The sequence below is a fragment of the Peromyscus maniculatus genome, chromosome 8 (assembly GCF_049852395.1).
Source record: "Peromyscus maniculatus bairdii isolate BWxNUB_F1_BW_parent chromosome 8, HU_Pman_BW_mat_3.1, whole genome shotgun sequence".
Classification (NCBI taxonomy): domain Eukaryota; kingdom Metazoa; phylum Chordata; class Mammalia; order Rodentia; family Cricetidae; genus Peromyscus; species Peromyscus maniculatus.
In genome coordinates, this window is record NC_134859.1 from 101,339,955 (window position 1) to 101,360,865 (window position 20,911).

The 20,911-nt window shown below is 51.6% G+C and overlaps 1 protein-coding gene across 2 annotated transcripts in view; it reads right to left on the reverse strand.

The window, feature by feature from the left end:
* The window catches only part of Sdk2 (sidekick cell adhesion molecule 2), a 284,873-nt gene that overhangs the window by 150,242 nt on the left and 113,720 nt on the right, over positions 1-20,911 (reverse strand). For both annotated transcript variants that reach the window (XM_042283063.2, XM_006970439.4), the window contains exon 2: positions 9,778-9,937. In XM_042283063.2, coding sequence (XP_042138997.1) covers positions 9,778-9,937 — 160 coding nt within the window. The remainder of the gene's footprint in view (positions 1-9,777; positions 9,938-20,911) is intronic.

Below are 20,911 nucleotides of genomic sequence, written 5' to 3' on the forward strand. Positions count from 1 at the left end.
CTTATACAACCCAGCTGACGTTGAATGACGTCAACCACAGTGGGCTGGGCCCTCCCATATCAATCATTAATTTTAAAAAAAAGTGCTGCAGCTTTACCTGTCTGATGGAGGCATTCTCTTCATTTCAATTCCATCTTCTCTAATGACTAGCTGTGCCACGCTGACAAAAATGAACTGGACAGGAGACAGCATACTGACTGGGCTGTTGTGTAAAGAGGAGGAGGGGACCAAAGATGGCCCCGAGAGATCCGCTGGGTAGCCAGCTGTCTCTGTCCTTTCCAGTTGTGTGGATCTAGGGACCCTCAGGAATGGGAACTCTGGCTCCAGCTGAGAGAACCTTGGGGACATCAGAGCCTTGTTGGACACAGGTCCCTAAGGTAGGGTGATGTTCCTCTGTGCATGTAAGTAGTGCTTGGGGACTTTTGTTTTTGCTGTCACATCTGCGGAAGGCAGCAACTGGAATCTAGTGGGTAGAGACTAGGGATGTAGCCTACACATTAGCATGCATAGATGCCCCTATAACAAAGAACTTTCTTTCCCTTAATACCAGCAGCACCCAGGTTGGGAAAGCGTGTTCTAGCTCTCGTTCCTCTCAGATAGAACAAGGCTGGGCCCTGAGGGTCCTTCAAGCTGTATGGCAGGAGGCGGGTCTATGACAGCACACAGGGTTCCTTAGAGCCTTCCTCCCTAGTGAAAGGAGTCGGCCTCTGGGTCAGGGCAAGGACACCAGGCTGGGTGCTCTTCCTCCTTCTGGCCCACCTCCCCACTCTCCCTATGGATTACGACATTTCTAAACTCATTAACTTCTAATTACTGCCGTGCCTCTGCCCCAGTACACTGGCTTCATGCCACCTACATCTCTATTAAAATTCAATTTACGTCCATCATAGCGGATTCCTGCACTTCGGCTGGCTCAGGTCGGCCTTCAGTTTTCAGATGCCCAAAGTGATGGCCAGTCTGGAGTGAATCTCCAGGAGGCTGGGGCAGGCACAAAGAGGCAAGCTTCACGGAAAGGAAGAGCTCGGATTTCCTGGGACAGAGTGATGGAGGCTGTGGTGGTATTGTGTTCCCCAAAATATTGTGTACTCTAATAAATTTATCTGGGGTCAGAGAACAGACAGCCACTAGATACAAAGGCTAGAAAATGGTGGCACTCACACCTTTAATCCTAGCATTCCAGAGATAGAAATCCCTCTGGATCTCTGTGAGTTCAAGGCCACATTGGAAATAGCCAAGCATGGTGACACACACCTTTAATCCCAGAAAGCCAGCCTTTAATCCCAGGGAGTAGTGGTAGAAAGCAGAAAGATATATAAGGCATGAGGACCAGAAACTAGAAGCATTTTGGCTGGTTAAGCATTTGGCCTGGTTAAGCTTCAGGCTTTTGAGCAGTAATTCAGCCGAGACCCATTCCGGATGAGGACTCAGAGGCCTCCAGTCTGAGGAGACAAGACCAGCTGAGGATCCGGCAAGGTGAGATAGCTGTGGCTTGTTCTGTCTCTCTGATCTACCAGCATGGACCCCAATAACTCGCCTCAGGTTTGATTTTATTAATAAGAACTTTTAAGATTCCTGCTATAGGAGGCCATGGGTGCAAATGATACAGGGTTGCCTGGCCCTTGAGAGGAGCCAGGTGAGAGGGGCTGGTGTCATTTTCTTGATGGCTTTTAGACTTCCTTTTCTATTTCAGTACCCAGAGGCTCATCTGTGTCTAGATTTTCGCCTCTAGGACCACGCTTGTAGGTAGCTATTAGTTTCTCAGTTGTTCCCATTTTATTGACCTGGCAGTGGAGGCTGGGAAGAAATCACTGGCTCAAAGGTGGATGGTGAGGGCCTGGGGAGGCAGGCCTGGGACACATGCTGTTGGTGCTGTGCTAGATTTTAGTAGCTGAACCAGGGCTTGCCAGGGAGCAGAGGTGTGGAGGAGGGGTGAGCGGAGGCAGGCAGGGGTGTTAAGTTGACCTTTCCTCCCCTTTGGCTTTAATGTATGTATCCCCGTCGTTTCCTTAGATAACCCTCCTGCTCCCTCTGGGCCCGGGCCATCCTCTGAGTCTGGTATCCCTCATGGAAACTTCGATTAGTTTCTCTTGATGTCTGCATCATTATTTATTTCTCCTCTTGTCCTTTGGGGGCAAGGATCTGTCCTCGTCACAGTGTATGACAAGCATCACCATCTGATTGCATGGGGCTGCACGGTCTGTGATGTCTCCGAAGTCACCACCTCCTGCCAGGAGCACCTCCCTCGGGATGCCTGTGCACACCTCTCAGCTCTTCCCTACTCCAGTCAAGGGCTGCATATCCTTGGAGCTATCCCGAACTAGGCTCCTAGTATTGCCTCCTTCCCTTCTCTGCCCCAAACAACTGTCAGATGAATGCAGTACCCACATGTGTGCAAGGGGGAGGGGCTGGAGAGAGGAACCCGAGTGAGTCACCCGACCAGGCAGGGCATCGATCAATCCACCGTTTGGTTTGGAGCTTTGGTTAATGAGAGTTGACAGACAGATAGGAGGTGCTTAGAGCAGGCCTGGGCCTGGGGTTAACTCTGGCCGAGCGTCCTCAGGAGCACACATCTTCTGCACTGTAAATTTACATGGCTGGCTGGGATCGTACTCAAAAGGCTGGGACTTACAAGTGGCCTTATCCTGGGAAGGACAAGTCCCCCTCACCCCCTGGGGGGTGGCGGAGCACGGAACAGGGAGAGGGAGAATGTAGGTTTGGGGTCCAAAAGATTACCAGAGAAACAAGACTCTCTAAAGACTGCTGTGTGATCTTGGGGGAGCTGCCGGCAATTCCTAGTTGTAAGGCAGAGGCAGCTGATGTCCTGGAGTTGTTACCAACAAAGGTTTTCCTGGTTCCAGTCACCCACCCCGCTAGGAGTCCAGGTGGCCTCTCTTCTCTGCTTCTGCCAGTGTCTCTCACTTCTAAGAGGAGGCTAGATAGGGCTAGTGGAGGAGGGAGGGACACAGTTGGGTCGCCTGGCCTGCCAAGCTTGCACCCGCCACCTTTTTCTCTGAAGAGGTTCAAAGGCTCTCCATGCTGTCTGTGTGTGCACATCCCCCTGCCTTGTGCCTCTCACGGGGCCAGCACATAGGGGCCTTTCCCCACCCCTCAGGCTACTCTGAGCTCCTGGATTTCATAGTTCCCTCCCTAGGGATGTCAGCAGAGCTGTAGGGTTGGCCAGAGGCTCAGCTCCCTTGGCTTTTCTTCTATGCTGGCTCTTCCCGGCTGGAACAGCCTTCGGCACCTGGTCCTGACCCCTCAGAAGAAGTCTTTGTTTTTTATCCCATTGGGACAGAAGGGCAACCAGTCATGGGGTAGGGGACAGAAGAGGTCTAATTAGAAAGCCTGTGAGTATTTGTACAAGAAAGACAACACACTCGTGGACCTCGGACTTCCCATCTGAGTTCCAGACTCTGTGTCTGCAGAATGAGTGCCTCAGAGTCATACCACTCAGCCCACAGGGCTGCTGTGAGATGCTCAATGTGAAGTCTCTGGCTGGCACTGCCAGTTTTGCTAGACTGTAGCTGTCCTCTGAACATGGGCATAGCCGGTTACCTACGTGTGGGAAATCAGTATGTGTGTACATGGGATATCAGTCTCATCAAATTCTTTTCTTCTTATTGAAGTGTGAAAGTAGTTTCGTCTCACCACCACAACACAGAATAATCTACCTGATGACTTTGTCATTGTACATAGTTTGCAAAGTACAGAGACCCCTACAGACAGGCCCCCCATAACTGAAAGCTGTGCCCATGAGATTGAAGTGACCCCTTCTTGTACACTCCCAGACACACTGGACCATTTTGATCTAGAAGAGTATCTTGCCTCTTCCTAGTTCCACAGCATGTCACCACCGAGCCAACACTTTGGAAAACTGGACTTCTGCTGGTGGGGAGGGGGCAGTCGAAGGGCTGTAACCTCTGGGAGGGTCTCCCTGGCACTTCGACACACCTGTGAGAAGTGTGATCTCATTCTTAAGATTCGCTTTGTAGCCAAGGGCCACCTTTCCACCTGAATGCTATTTTTTGAATCAGAATCCAAGGGTGGGTTCAAAATGAACAAAGGTCTGTCCCCAACAAGGAGCCAGCCCAACACTTGTCACTGTGGGGTCCTTTTAAAAAGGTCTCTGGGCCATGACAGTGAGGTTGGAACAGATGTGCAGAGCACTAGGTGTTGGAGGAGGAGATAGGTCCATCTGAACCCTGAGTTATGTCAGCTTGGTTATCAGATCTGTCCCATGGTTCTATATGGAGACAGACAACTTATAAGTATCTTATAAGGGATACTTATAAGTAACTTATAAGGGATAACTTATAAGTTATCCCTTACAGCACTATTTACTACATGTCTGTTACACTGGGGGGGGGGGTTGACTTGTAGAATCATGGACTCCTCTAGGGTGACCAGCACTTTGCATTGCTCTGAGAAGACAATGGAGTCAGGGAGGCTAATGCTGCCCAAGATCATAGAACCAGTCAGGGGCATTAACCCACTGCTGCCAACTCCCAAGTTTCTGCCCCTAGAGATGGGCATGGATCTGCTCACCAGCAAGACCAGACTAACCATATAACAGCAATAATGAAGTCAGCCATGGACCACAGCTATGGTAGCCATCTGTAAGATATAACAGAGCTAAAAAGATCTGGCTGTACAGTGACAGTGGCCATCATAATGTCCCAGCATGGAATGTGTGTGTGCCTGTGCTGATGTGTCTCAAGCCACACAATATCTTACCCTCTGAATTATGAGCAGAACATGCTAGACGAGAAGGGACTGGAGGGCTGGGTTATATATTTACCACACGATACTTTTTATCATTATTTTCACGTGCTCTCTGTCTGCTAATAAAACCAAGGTATTGTAAATTGGTGTGCCTTATTATGCCGGCAGTATTGTTCATCGTGTCTCCTGATTGAGTCACGAGGCCATGTCAATAGACTCTTTGCTATTGATGCTTCTGAAAGTTTACACTTTCATGTGCTCATAATGACACAATTGTCAAGGACAAATTTCTCTGAACACATCCTGGACATTAAGGAATGCATGACTGTACGTAGATGCATAGGACTGCCTTGGTGTAAGTATACGCACACACACACACACACACACACACACACACACACACACACACACACTCCCTACATGCTGAGTTTGTGAAAGACTAGAAGTCCCCTTGCGGAACAGTCATCAGAGAGGTGTGAGATGTCAGTGGCCGTCTATCTACACTGCATCATGTGATCCTGGTGAGTACTCGGGTAAGAAGGTGAAAAGGGAAAGGGGACAACCCAATGGCCGGTGTCTCCAGGCCACATCTATATCACATTGCCCAAATGAGAATGTGTACAGGACAATCCAACTGGAAAATCCACTCTGGGGGAAACTGGTAAAACTGGCTGGTGTCTCACGTATATCCATGCCAGTTAAGTTGGGGGTGGGGGAGAGTCAGGACAGTGAGATGCCAAGTGTGCTCCTCCTTGACTGTGTCCTGTATCAAATGAAAATGGAATGACCATGAAGGACCCTGGGCTAGGGGAGGTGATGCTAGATGAAGCAAATGGAGAAACCCAGACATGAACCACACTAAAGGTGGCAGAACTGTATCCATGTTCTGCCTCCACCATGTCACAGTTCTGTAGAAGAGTTTGTCCTGAAGAAATATTCCCTAACAGTGAAGCCATGTGAAGTCCACAACCAATCCTTAAACAGTTGAGCAAAAACAGTGTGCATACACACGTATGCATGTGGAGAGAGAAGGGGCCATACGTGAGTGATGGGTGAAGGGTAAGATGTGTGCATGTGTTCACGGATATCATGCTATCTACCATTTTCCTAATTTGAAACTTCAAAATCGAAAACAGAAACGTCAGAAAAAGCACCTACTATGGCCAGGCCCCCACTGGGCATGGGGGTGGAGTGTAGCGGAAACTGGCAGCTTCTATCTGCCCATCACCCTTTCCCCCACTTCCGCTAATGACTTTTGTCCTCCTTTACTACCTCATGGCTGGAGTGGGGGGGATGCCCAGCAATGGTGCACATGGTACAGGCCTGGCCAGGGTGGCATGTTACTATTGCCCATTGTAATGGGTTGGAGATGATCTGAGTTTGCCCAATCTGATCCTTTTCTACAATTTCCTAAGGAAAGCTTCTCAGGAAGTCCTACTCAAAACAGTCATAACCTGCCACCCCTGGACTCCCCAGGGTCACTCACTGTGTTGGAATGAAGCTGTACCCAGAGGTAGGGATGGCAAAATAGTCCATAGAGAAGAGGGCCAGGAGATGTCAGGCTCTGGGTTCAAAGACCCAAGGTCCCTGGAATTATCAATGTTGTCGAGGTTCTTACCTTAGTCCTGTGGTCTGTTCATAGTGTTCTATATACATTTTCAGAAGGCAAGATATCATGGAATATAATAGTCAAAGGGTAGAGGAGAGGCATGTGGGGGGGAGGGAGGGGGAGAAAGAGAAAAATACAGAGAGAGACAGACAGATACACACACAGAGATGGAGAGATAGAGAGAGGGAATGAAAGGGAGAGTCACACAACACACAACCACACACACACACACACACACACACACACACACACACACACAGACAAAATCAGGCTTTCTGAAAGTCACTTGGATGGGGCTCAAGGAAGGCTGGGAGAGTCTGGACAAAGACAAGAGAAAAAGAACATGCAGGAAGTGTCTGGAGACCCATAAAGTGTCTGGCTTGCTGGCAGTGTCTACCCTAGATGGAACCAGGGAATCAGCATGAGACCAGGAGATGCCACTGGAAGCCAACCATGAAGAGTGCTAAGGTCACATGGAGGAGCAGAGCCCTAACTCACAGTCACAGCCAGTGTTTGATGAACTGGCCATCTGAACCAGCTTCCCATTCAAGTATCTCACTGCCACCATGCCACGAAAGCCGGCGTTCCCGCAGCGGCCAAGCGAAGGGATGTACTCCCTGAGTGGAAGCTCATTTATTTCCCCTGGATGACTTCCACCCAACACAGCTATAAACTGGGATATTTGCATTCCCCCACTGCTTTGTTTTCTAGAATTTGCAGAGCACAGTTAGCAGAAAGATTGCTAAGGATACACATTAAGGAAACAATTGCCGCGATCCTTTCTCCTTGAGAGGCAGGGTGGTGGATGAAAAAGGATTTCAGCTCTGGAGTCACACAGCTAATCTTAAAAGATAAAATGTTTGTATGGGTGTGCTGTGCATGCATGTGAGCAAGCCACAGCACACGTGGAAGTCAGAGGACAACTTTTGGGAGTCCGTTTCCCCTTCTACCTTGCTCTGAAGTGGGGTCTCTCTTACTGGTTTCTACCATTTCACCACACACGCCAGGCAAGCCGGCCCCTGATCTCCTGTCTTCACCTCCCACCACCTCGTTGTAAGAGAGCTGGGATTACAGATGTGTACCGCCACATCTGGCTTTTTACGTGAGTTCTGAGAAACTCAACTCAGGTGGCCAGGCTTGTAAGTGCTCTTACCCACCGAGCCATCCCCCAATCTCTATAGCTTATTGTTGAGGCTCGGCTGACACAGCTGACCTTGGGTGTGCCCTTGAACCCCTCTAAGCTCCAGTTTGTGCATCTGTGAAACTCCTTGGCTTGCTGGCAGAATCCAGTGACATTATCCCGGAGCATACATCATCATGCCGACCCTCTATGAATCCTTTCTTCATTGACCGTGATTATCATCATCATTATTGTCACTGACAATATTTTTTTTGGGGGGGGTATGCGTGTTTTGTTTTTGAGACAGGGTTTCATCTCATCCTTTACATCCTTTATCCCAGGCTGGCCTGAAACTTGCTAGGTAGCTCAGGTTGGTCCTAGACTCAATATTCTCCTGCCCTTAGGCTCCCAAGGGCTGGGATTGGTGACCTGTGCAACCGTACCTGGCTACCATCTGCAGTAGTTGGGTCCCGACTGCTCCCTAGACGCTGCGGAGGCCAAGAACCATCTCCAAGGATAGCCCACTCCATCGCAGAGCAAAGCCGATCGTTGATAGTGCTGAGGTGTTGAAGGAATAGCTTAGCTGGCACAATGCTCACGGTGCCAATGCGAGAACCTGACTTTGAACCTCAGAACTCACTTCTGTTTCCTCCACATCTGGCCTGGTGGCATGCACCTGTAATTCTAGTGCTGGGGAAAAGTAGAGGCAGGCAGGTCCCTAGGGCTCACTCGTCTGCCAGCCTCGCTGAATTGGTAAGTTCCAGACCTGTGAGACACCTATCTCAAAAAGCACAGGAGTTGGCACCCAAGGAAGAACTGAAGTTATCTTCTAACCTCCAGACACACGTGAACACATGTGCATGTCTGCTGTCATGCGCGCGCGCGCGCACACACACACACACACACACACACACACACACACACACACACACACGCACACACACCAAAACAAAACAACCACAATCCCTGATCCGAACTGGGCTTTGCTGCTGAGTGGCACCCACCTGAGTCCCGGCAGTACAGGGTACCACAAAGGGGCTCTGATCCAGCTAGGGAGCAAAGCCTCTTCCTCCAGGGTCCTGTTCCAGCTTCCCAGTCAAGGGCAAGCAGGAGGCTGCTTCTAAACCAGTACTCACAATACGTTCCTGGAAAGCTCTTGGTACCCCATTCAGTTAAGATCCCACCAAAGAGGATGTAGGGGCTCTTCACACACTGTCAACTGTTCCCAACAATGCCATGTGGTAGTCAGAAATGGCTCCAGGTCCCCAGATAAAAGTCATCATGGAGGCTGCTTGGAGAGGTCCGTCTGGCCTCCTTGTAGGAGATTCCTGTCTAGACTAGCTGGCAATGGAAGAGATCTCTTGCTTCCTGGTCCAGTGTTCCCCACCCAAGCCCCACAGAGGAGATGATGTGGCCTCTTCTCCTCCCTTGTTGGCTGATATGGTCAGCCTGCACCAGCTGAGCCAGCATAAGGTCACAGACTGAGAAGGGAGGTCACCCCAGACTCTGGCCTTCTTGCTTCATAATGGAAAGGACGACTATCGGGAGAGGATGGGCAGATGTTCCAGTGGTGAACCCCCCCTCTTCTCATTTGCATTCTCATCCCTGGTGACAGATTTGTATCAGCGTCCCCAGGGCAGGACAATCTTGTTTCCCCAACAAAACCGATTATGCACATCGGGCTTGGGGATTAATCACAGGCAGGGGGCTGGGAGCCAATGAGAAAGGCAGAGATGGGAGGATAAGAGTGGGAGGAGGGAGCACCATGTCCCTGTTCTGCAGGGCCAGCACACAAGCAGAGGACAGGCTCCACTGCGGGAGGGCCCCTCAGACGTGCTCCTGGTGGCAAAAGTCATCATGACAAATCCAAGTGTGCCCACCCCATGTTCTCACTCCCTGCTTGTCCTTGTTCGGCCACAGTGAGGGAAGGGAGGAGCCATGAAGTCCAATACTCAGGACAGCCTCACTTCATGTCCCATCTGCACAATCCCTGGAAGACCTGTCTCCTCCTAATTGCTACATGTCCTATTCTATTGAGTCCAGCCTCCTTCAGTAGAACTTTCTAGAGAGGGTGGGGTTCTTTCCAGTGGGGAGGCGAGGAAGGCACTGCCCCATCTAGAGTTTTATCGGGAGCACCCAGGCCTACCACTCAGCCATCAGTGCGGGCATCACCAGGGTAGAGTGTCAACTCCAGAGCAGGGCAGTCCCAGCCTCTCAGGAGTATTGCACAGGAGCCTGTGGTCCGTGTATGTACCCACGTCTCCCACCCTCCTTTCTCAGGAGAGGGAGGTGGCTAGCTCCACGCAGACGGGAGAGGATGACTTGCCTGTACTCCAGCGAGAACCTGGTCAGTTCCCGGTTGTTGTGTAACCACTTGAACTCCAGCGGCCAGCTGCCCTCAGCCATGCACGTGAGCACCAGGCGGTTCCCCTCCAGATGTACTTGGGTGCGCACTGGCTCTGTCTTGAAGTACGGTGGCACGTCATCTGTGGGAAACAGGGTACAGAGCCACCAGTTAGCACGTGCTCAGCGCCATGTGTTGGCCCCCTGAACACCCACGGCAGACAGAGCAGGGACTGCTGGGTAACCTGCTCAAGCTCATACCCTGAGAAGGACCTGAACTCGGGTCAGTCTGACTCCAACGCTTGGCGTTCAGCATCCTCCCCTACCAAGCAAAACCTTGCCCATGTACTCGCCTCTCTAGCCAGCCTCTGCCTCCGCTCCACCCTCCCCAACTTCCATCACTTCTGGTCCCCTCCCCCTTTGGGAGTCTTGTCCAGTTTTCATCTTTTGCCTCAGAGCTGTGGTGTGGGGGTGGGGGGTAGGGGTGGGTGGCTGGGTGGGTGGGTGGGTGGGGTGGCTCAGCTGATGTGCAGGTATGAAGACCTGAGCTGCAGTCTCCAGCACCCCACATACAAATTCAGGCTGTGCCACGCACACATGCTATAACCCCAGCACTCTTGGGGGGTGGAGACAGAAGGACCCCTGGGGCTTGCTGGGTGCCAGCCTAGCTCCAGGCTAATGAGAGACCCTGTCTGAAGAGGACAAGGCAGGGAGTCACAGCAGGGTACTCGATGCCCTCCTCTAGCCTACATGTCCACGTATGGGTGAGTGCACGTGTGCACATACATGTGCAGGCATAACACACACATGCACACACAAAGGAAAAAGAAAAACACGGAATGGAGATGACACAAGGTTCAAGTCATAGAAGGGTCCCTCACTGAAGCTGGAAAGCACCTCAAAGGTAGGGTCTATTTAGTGAGCCCCTCTGCCACCAGACAGCTGGCCTCCAGCCAGCTAGTCAGTCAGCCTCAACCTCCCCATTCTGGCTGCCCAGGCTGTGGATGTGGGTCCAGGTAGGTGCTGCCCTGTCCTGCAGAGTCATGTACCTGTCTGGCCGGGCTCAGCCACATGGAGCATGAAAGCTCAGAGCTCCTTCAAAAGGAGTAATGTGCTTCATTCCCCAGACTCAGACTGCTCAGGCAAATGGCTCAGGATGGAGGGGAAGAGGACAGAGGTGGGGGGTGGGATTAGACCAGGGTGTTGGGAGGATGGGGGAGAGGAGCTCCCAGCCTGCCTTCGCATCACCAGCCTTTGGAATGGAGCAAGGTTGTGGGCAGATGTCAACATCTGGTAAGAATATCAACAGAGGTCCTAGTCCTCACAGGTTCTATTATTCTAGAAGGTTCCACATGTGTTCATTTGATCCTCATAGTGATGTTATGACTCCAGGGAATATGGGGTATGTTTTCAGAAAGGGCACAGCGAGGCCTGGTCTTCAGAACGTGTTGAAGATCACATGACAGAGAGGAACAATCCAAACCACAGGACCAGCTACCTCCTTCGGGGAAGCAGGGCTAACCTCCCTGGAGGAGGTAGCTGGACCAGGGCTTAAAGGAGCGGATGAGTACAATGTGAGAGTCAGACTCAGGGTTTCTGTCCTGGTCCAGGTATCAACAGCCTGAGGAAGTGTGCTATGGAGAGTCCCCTACAGCTCATCTAGGGAGTCCCCAAAGGCACTCAGGACCTTCCACACAGCACTCAGTGGCAGACACAGGGTCAGATCCCACCTTCCCAGGCTAAATCCACAAGCTGCCTATGGGTCCCAAGCGATTAGAGCCACATAGGACGTGGCCAGCAGGGCAGTGAGGGCATCCCCACCTCCAGGCCAGTGGCAGGGGCTCTAGCAGCATCTACAGACCGCTGCCTTGTGTCCACCCCAGGACTGGCTAGCTGCATGATGGAGGGGAAGCTCTGGCTCTCTAGAGTCTCAGTTTCCCCATCCGTGGATACAAGAGAAACAGTGGGTACAGTGAAATAACAATTGTCACAGTGCTGGCCTAGGCCTTCTTCCTCTGGGGATCGATGGCCCACATGGGGTTATCTAGTTCTAAGTGGGCGTCTGTGCAGGGATGGACACTGACATCCTCAGTGCTGGCCTGGGTCAGAGTCCATGCTCCCCTGAGAGCCTAGAACTGGGAAAGCACCCAAAGCACTTGCCGGTCTGCTTTGGGACTAAGGAAGGGGGCAAAGGAAAGGAAGAGGAGGAAGGACCTGTCCCATTGGGCTGGAAGGACTCTGTACTGGGCCTCTCTGCACACCAGGTTGGGCTGTAGGATCTCTGGTGCTGGGTCTCCTCTCACCCCCAGGTCTAACCAGCATGGACCATTCATGGTCAGGCTCACTTTTGTTTCCAGATCTCACCTGGGCTCAAGTACTGATTTGTGTGCCTCAGTAAGAGTTACAATAGGCTCTTGGGGACAAGCCGAGTGGCCCTGCTCTGTATGTAGCACCCCTAAACCTTATAACCTTGTACTCCACTTATATACCTAATCTTATGAGTGCATAAGTCGCACAGCTTGAGGGAGGGGGCTCTTCCTTGAATTCCTGCCCCAGAGGACAAGCCTCAGGGTAGCTTGGAGAGCAAGGACTGCCAAAGGCCCTTTCAAAGGTCTCTTTGGTTCTCTTTGCAGCTGTCCTGTGAACACTCTGCCTCCAGAGCAGTTGAGGGGGCTGGGAACGCAGCTCTGCTGGTAGCATGCTTGCCCGATGCTTGCCTGGCATGCAGGAGCCTCTGGTTTTGATCTGCAGCACAGCACAAACCAGGCACGGTGATGCATGCCTCTCCTTCCAGCACTGAAGAGGCGGAGGCAGGAGGGTCAGCAGTCCAAGGGCACCCCTGACTACATAATAGCTGGTGAGTGAAGCCAGCCTGGGCTACATGAGACCCCATCTCAAAAACAGATTGAGCTGTTGAAAGGGTGCCTCTTTCAGATGACCAAAGCGGAGTCCTTCCAGAGGTGCTTGTGCCTCTGGGGTTCTGGGCCATGGCCAGCTGGGTAAAGAGAGGCCAGTGGGTACCTGTTTGCCAGGGAAAGCGACTTGCCACCCCAGGAGGCAGCCAGTGCTGCCCTCAGCTTAACAAATGGGCACATTCTCACTTCAAAGGCGCATTCATATTCTTCAGCAGCATTCAAGAGCCCTTTGAATGGCGTTTTTAAAAACCCTCTGTTTGAGGCTGTCATTGCTCATTTGTTTTAAAACAATAACATTCCCAGCCCCGCATGATTAAATCCCTTCCTTGGATGTGGGCTGACTCAGAGCCAGCACTGTGAGAGGAGGAGGAGGAGGGTGGCGGGTGTGTTTGAACACATGCAAGCACACGCACGCTATGCACCTAGACACCCAGCCTGTGTGGGCCTGCTCATGGGCCACTTGCTCCAGCACTGAATTTACCAGCTCACCGCCCAGGCCCCAGAAATGGACAACCTGGGCAAATACCTCATACTTGGATGGTTTGATTCCAGTGGTTGCTGGAGATAATGGCCCTGGGGGAAGAAAGGGGAGGGAGACCGAGTTTGAGCACCGGCTGGGTACCAGGCCCTGCCATGGTCCTCCCCATCCCTCCTCTCATGTTATCCTCCTGAGGTGACACAGAGGGACTGAGGTGCCTGTCCCCAGGCCCTTGCTCTGAGGTCACCCTTGTGGTGGTGCTCCTTGCCCTCTGGGTACAGGGATCCTGGGAGGGAGGCTCCTACAGTGGTACGTTTCTCCAGTCCTGCCCAGCCCCGTGGTCCCGCCCAGCCCCGCAGTCCTGCAGCTGCTTATAAAATAATCATTCAGAGACTTAATATTATTTACAAACTGTATGGCCTATGGCAGGCTTCTTGCTAGCTAGCTCTTTCATCTTAAATTAACCCATTTCTATTAATCTATGTATTACCATGTGGCCATGGCATTACCAGTCTGCTGGCATCTTGTTGCTCCTTGGGTGGCGGGCTGGCTTCTTCCCTGACTCCACCCTTCTTCATCTTGTCTTCAGTCTGAATGTACCGCCTAACCTTATCCTGCCCTGCCATAGGCCAATGCAGCTTTATTTATCAACCAGTCAGAGCAACACATATTCACAGTGTACAAAAAGACATCCCACAGCAGCCTCCATTCAGAGAAAACATTGGGACATGCACCAGGGGGTCCCAAGTGCATCTGAAAGTAGGAGCTGGCTGGGAGCTGGGGTGCCGTCCACGAGAGGATGGATGGCTGTGAGCTGTGATTTGTGTGTGTTTGTGCATATGCGTGCGCATGTACATATGCCGGTATACCTATGTTTACATGTGTACCTGACACATCTATGAGTGTCTGGGCACATCTGCCCCCACCCTGCATATCTGTACATGGACATCTGCTTCCTGTTTGCATATGAGTTCACAGGAACTTAAACTCTGTTACTTAAACTCTGTACCTCAGTTTCCTTAGCTGTAAGCTGGGGACAAGTTTACTGTGGAGACTAAATGAGCACAGAGCACTAATTAAATAAAGTAATAAACACAGACTAGAAGCCGGCACATGCTTAAGAAGGGACAGCGATTGCTCCTATGGGTCCCATCCACGGATGGGCACATCGTGACTGTGAGAATCTCCAGTACTCTGTCAGAGGTGCTGGCTGGTCTCCTCTGCTTTCATTTTCAGACAAGGCAGTGTCAACCTGAGGAACTCTATGTTCACCACAGACCTGTGAGCCTCCTGCAATGAGAAGGGGTAACTGCACAGAGAATTCCCGGTAAATAGAATCAACATTGTGAGCATATCATTCTCCCAAACCTTTCCTCATTTTGAACGCCCTCCCTCCAACTTTTTAAAAAAAGATTTAAATCGACAACGGCGATGATAATGATCATATGAGTGTGTGGGCAGGTGTTCACGTGCCACAGTGCACATGCTGTAGAGGTGAGAGGTTCCCTTGTGGAAGTTGGGTCTCTTCCTCCACCATGGGCTCAGGGATCAAACTCATCCATCAGGCTTGAGAAGCAAGAGCTGGTACCCACTGATCCATCTTGCTCCCCGTCTACCCCATTTTTACAAAATGAGACAAAGTGACCCTAAAATTCATATAAAAACAACCACAAAAATAGATTAAAAACTGGGTCTGGAAATATGGCTCAACAGTTAAGAGCATGCGCTGTGCTTGCAGAGGACCCAGCTCTGGGTCTTGTCATTCGTGTTGGGCAGCTCCTGACTGCCTGTAACTCCAGCTCCAGGGGGCACCTGATGCCTCTGGACCACGGGGTACCTGCACCTACCTGCACCTACACACAAGACACATAATCTAAAATTTGTAAAAATCTTCTTTTAAAAAGCTAAAAACAAACAAAACAAACAAAATGGCAATAAAAACAAAGCAAAACAAATCCAAACCCCAAACCAAAACAACCTTTTGAAAGAGTCTGGACCACGGGGAAAAGACTAGCCCAGATCCCGAAGCGTAAGAGAGAGCAGCGGTCACTTAGACAGTGTGGTCTTTATGACTATTTTGATGAAGGGATGGTCTTGAATCCTAGAAATAAACCCAAATGCATAATAGGACTTTTAATGTACGATGAAAGCAGAATTGCAAATCCAGGTGGGGGTGAGGGGTGGGAAGGATCAGTTACTCAGCACATGGCTTTGGAACTGCCAGGGAGCCATGTGGGAAAAAATATAAAACTGACTGTCTTCCTCACACTTTACCTCAAAATAAATGCTAGAGGGATTGATGTTTTAATCATGAAAATGAAATTCTAAAAGAACTAAGGGAGGGGGGGGGTGAAATCACAAAAGTTTAAAAATACACAATGCTGGTGGAGTTAAGTTCCTGCCAAGCACTTTCTAAGTACCACGAGCGCTCCAGACGGTCAGGAGACAGACGATGCCTTCAACTCTACGAAAATTCTTCAGAGGGAAGAGAAAACCCACACATCAAAAGCAGAGACACATGACAGACTGGGGGAAGATATTCTCGACACTTATCACAGACAGAGATCTAAGTTGCCTGGAAAAAAAAAATGTGCTCAGCTGGGTATAGTATTACGCCTTCAATCCTAGCATTTGGGAAGCAGAAGCAGGGGGATCTCTATGAGTTCGAGGCCAGCCTGGTCTACAGAGTGAGTTCAATCCAGCCAAGGCTAGATTTTGAGACCCTGCCTCAAAAAAAAAAAAGTTTTTATAAATCCATAATATTAAACGGCCGGTAGCAATGGGTAGAGGGTGAAAACAGTTCAGAGGGAAGGAGAGTGGGGATGCTTCACCTCTTCATGAAGCAGGTAAACTAAGTCACACCAGGGTGTGAGAGTGTGAGATCCAATGGACTTGTGCGCAGGGAACAGGTGCCCAGAGGGGTCACACTGCTCATGGGGCTGTGACCTGGTGTGCTATTGACCAAGTGCCTTGACGGTTCTACGACAGCCCTCCTGTTCCCGTTCCTCCAGCTCTCTGAAGACAGTTCCCGCGGTCTCCATTTAGGCGTGTGTGGGATGGCAGCCTCTCAGAGCTGGGACACTGAAAGTTTTGAAAACACCTGTATGCTGTGTAGAGGGTACGGGGCAAAAGGAGGACTGTATCCAGCATGGGACTGCTCCGTGACAGGGGCCCCAGAACAACCACTGAAGCCACCATGTCATTTACAGAAGCTGTCAAATCTTATTTATTTACAGACAGGGTTTCATCTCAAGTCAAGCCGGCCTCAGATTTGTTCTGTCGCTCAAGATGACCTTGAACTTCTAATCTTCCTGCGTCCACCTCCACAGTGCTGGGGTTGCAGGCAGGTAGCACCACGGCTGCAGCACCACACCTGCACCACCACAGTTGCAGCACCACAGTTGCAGCACCACGCCTGCAGCACCACGGCTGCAGCACCACACCTGCAGCACCACAGTTGCAGCACCACGCCTGCAGCACCATGCCTGTACCACGGCTGGCTGAAGCACCACGGCTGCACCACAGCAGCAGCACCACGGCTGCAGCACCACACCTGCAGCACCACGGCTGCAGCACCACGGCTGCAGCACCACAGCTGCAGCACCACACCTGCACCACCACGGCTGCAGCACCACGCCTGGTGTGGTACCTGGATCGTGGGCTTTGTGCATTGCAGACAAGCAATCTACCGACTGAGCTCTGACCTCCAGCCCTTTGGGTTAAAGATGTATCTGCTGCGCACCGACGGGCTTTACCTAAGGAGTGAAGCATTTAGGGAAGCGGACTGGTGGCGGGTGTCTTGTTAGTGTGTGACCGTGTGTCCTGTGTGTCTGTGTGTACGCCCGTGTGTACACATGCGCTGTTTCTTCACTCTGCCCTCTTCTGTCCTTTCTGTGCTGTGGATCCTGGCACATGTTGCTCACTCACGGCCGGATGCATGCATCCACGAGCCCCCATGAGTGTATGTGTGCAGTGAAGACAGTTATGGGGCAGCTGTACTGAGGGCAGGGGAAGGACAGGGCCTCTGTGTGGGATTCGGGGGTGTCACACAGTGGGGGCATCCCTGCTCCTGAGAGGCAGCCCCGTGATGAACTGCTGCCTGCAGAGGCTGGCCACAGGTCTTAGTGCCGACTTCCTTCTAATTTCCTGTGTCAGGCCAGGAGGCCCTGACTGCCATTTCCTCTGGACACTGCCACTAAATACCCTCATTGTCACCCTTAGACGCTAGCTTGAAGGCTGAATGGCTCCACACAGAAGCTAATCTCAACTTAACCTGCCCCTTCCTCCAGCCCCTCTGCGAAATAATATCGTCGTTCCTCTGATTGGCCAGGCTCCCTCTGCCTCATCTTTCAGGGGCTTCCCCGCCTGGCCTGGGACTCCCATGGAGCCGTTCCTGCTAGGAATACTGGCTAGAGGCAGAAAGGGAAGCCGGTTAAGGCCTCTGCCAGGCTCTAATTGGCCAAAGGACCTCCCTCTGCCCTTCAGAGCAAGTTTCCAAAGCCACTGAATGAGACAAATTCTCTTCCAGCTCTGAATGCCCTCAACTTCTTCTTCCTCCCAGACTCCTGTTAAAAGCTCAGACAAGCCAGCAAGTGACCCTGGAGTGCCTGGGTCATAGGAGGCCGTGGTTTGGGGACTCACCAGTTTCTCTCCTGCACCTGCTGGTCTATCACCCTCTATCCTGACCTCCACGGCCTCCCAGAGGGCCGCTTGGCTTGCAAGTCTGCATGCATGAAACCTGGCTGGTGAGTACCTGAGGAGACCTTCAGGCCAGAAAGAGAGCTAAGGCTCAGGGGAGCTCCCCCCCCCCCGCCCCTGCTCCCCTCAAGCCTCCAAACTCTGGTTTTAAGCTAGCTCAGGTCTGGGGGAGAGGCAGGCTAGGCTTGTATAAGTCTTCATGGGGCTCCCCCCACAATGTCTGTGACTGTATAGGTCTTTCGGGCACGGAAGCCCAGATATTTATACATGGGGTGTGGAGGGGTTAGTACCAAGCCTGGGCTCTGTCTGGGTATGGGCTCAGGAAGAGACCCTCATAGCCCAAGAGGATGCTGCTGGGGCTCTGCTGCTCCCTGCTCTCCAGGAGGATGTTTGGGGCGTTCCCGGTGCAGAGGAGGCACAGCAGGTGTTCTCTGCATGGGACCCAGACGCCCATCTGTTTTCCTCACCTCCATTCCCTCGTCTGGCACACCTGCCTGCCCACTCCTGCCCTATCCAAGCCAGGGCCTCGAACACTCTCTGCCCCACACTCTCCTGATGCTCGCCCATAAATGAGATGCTAATCAATGCCCCTCCCCTGTCTCCTGGCAGATGCCCCCCCCCTTTGGCCTGTTGCTGCCCATGTGCCAAGCGCTTCGTTAGCCAGGAAAGAAGGCTCTTGCCCTCCTTAATCTAATCCTTGCCAGTGACCTTCAGGAGCCAGTAACTTCTGACGCCGGGAGCCCGGGAGGGTGCAACAATCAGTTCTACCACGGCCTCCACAGCTGCAGCTGGATGAATTTCTCGCTCAGAAAGCGTGTTCAAAAGCATCTAATGGAACGGATCATCAATTTGTTTGAATACACATCTAATCTGATTAGGGGGGCCTGGCCACCAGGGCAGCCAGCGTAACCTAGCCTCGACACAGCCCTGGGGGAATTGTAAGTGGGGTGGCAGGGCTCCAGTTAGGGAAGGAAGGAGGAGCATGTGCCTGACCCCATCACCCAGCAGGCTCCCTCGGGCTAGGCCCCTTGGACAGCCAGCCAAAAGATGCCACAGAGAAGTATGACTAGTGGGGATGCCTGAGAGCTAGACTGATGACTCTGGGCTGTCTACAGCTCCAGCACCGGGGACAGGGCCCAGGGCTCACACGGTGCTCTGGAAGCACCTTGTGAATGAACGACCAGGCCTGGTAGCACTGTGGTGGTCTTCAGAGGTTCCCTAAAGCCATGCGTGGTGATAAAGTTGTCTCCTGGACAAGGCTAAGTGATGGCTGTCCTGGGTTGAAGAGCGACCCCCCTCTCCCCTGAGAAAAACCCTTCCGAGAACTTCAGAACGTGAATTTACTTGGAAACAGAGTCACTGCTGATGGGACCGATGAAGAGGAAGCCACACAAGAGCAGAACTAGCTTTACGTGATGGGTGGTGTTAAAAGAGGTTGTAGTGCAGGCCTGGGGACTCAGGCCTGTATGTTAATCCGTTTTCGGTTGCTGCAATAAACTACCATGCATGACCAAAGGCAACTTAAGGGTTGATTTTAGCGTCTCTATTCCAGAGGATGAAAATCCACCCTGGCCCGAAAAGCATGGCAGCCAGAGCAGGAAGCAGAGAGATCGAATTTCATCCCCACACCAGAAGCAGAGACAAAGAGAGAGAACAGGAAGTGGGGAGAAGCTATAAACCCTCACAGCCCGCCCCCAGTGATGAACTTCCTCCCACAAGTCTCCACCTCCTAAAGGTTCCATAACCTCCCCAAACAATGCCAGTAACTGGGAAACCAAGCCATTTTTGCTTTCAAAAACCAAGTGTATTTGAAAATACGTGATCCAGTGGGGAACACTTCTTATTCAAATCCCAACAGCCAGATAAGAGGATAAAAAGTTCAAAGCCTGCCTGGGCAACTTAGTGAGACTCTGTCTCAGTTGATGAATAAACGGTCTAGGGATATAATTCAACGGTGGAGGACTGCCTAGGATGTGCATGGCCTTAGGTTCAATTCCCAGCGCATGTTAGAAGGTCCTATGGTATTACAGTTTGGACAGGAAATGTCCCACTGACAAGCACATGCTTGAAGGCTTGGTTCCTGAGGCAGACACATCCAGAGAGGGGTTTGGGGAAATGATTGGATTATGAGGGCTCTTCTTCATGAGTGCATAGTGCGTTGATAGGTTTAGAATTTCAATAGGCTACCAGGATGCAGTGGGACTGTGCACATCGGGTCTGTTGGGGGAAGTGGGTCACTAGGGGGCATGCTTTTGAAAGAGAGACCTTGTCCCCGACCCTCCCTTTCCTCATCTCTGCTTTGGTTCCCGCTCACTATGAGGGGAGAAACACAGATTTACCATGGGCTTCCGGCCACGATGTTCAGCTTTGTGCCCATTACAGGGGAGCCAGTCGACTTTGGACTGAAACCAAAGATGTGATGAGCCAAGATGAATCTTTCCTCTCAAATCCTCAGGGATTTGTCACACTGACTGAAAGTCTGACCACCACAAGAGAAGAATTAACACAAGGGCTGAGACTCTTGGGAAGGGGAAGGCCAGGTGGAGACAGACAGAGACTGGATTAACGAAGCCACAAGCCAGGGAGCACCAGGCATTGCTGGGGAAGCCAATGGGAACAGGAAGTAGGAAGACTCTCTTCGCTGAGCTGTCAAAGGGGCCACAGGCATCAGAGTCTGTCCTCTAGAACTATGGCAAGAAGTTTCAAGCCATTCAATTTGCAGAACTTTGCTATAGCCAATCTAGGTAACTCACATAATGCTTCCTGGCAACTTGTGCCCATCATCCCACTACGGCAGAGGCCAAGAGTCCTGGGAGAGCTGTTCCAGATACCATGCAGCCCTGCCCCAGGGCCTTGGCCTATTGGCCTGTTCTCTCACAAGGATCCCTTTTATCCCTTCTTCACTGGGAAAACATGGGTCTCAGATCCAACTCATAAAACTCAAATGCAGTGTTCTGACTTTCTTCCTGAGATTTCATCTATATCCCCAGATTTTGTAGGGTATCCCCCTTACAGCCATACAAGAA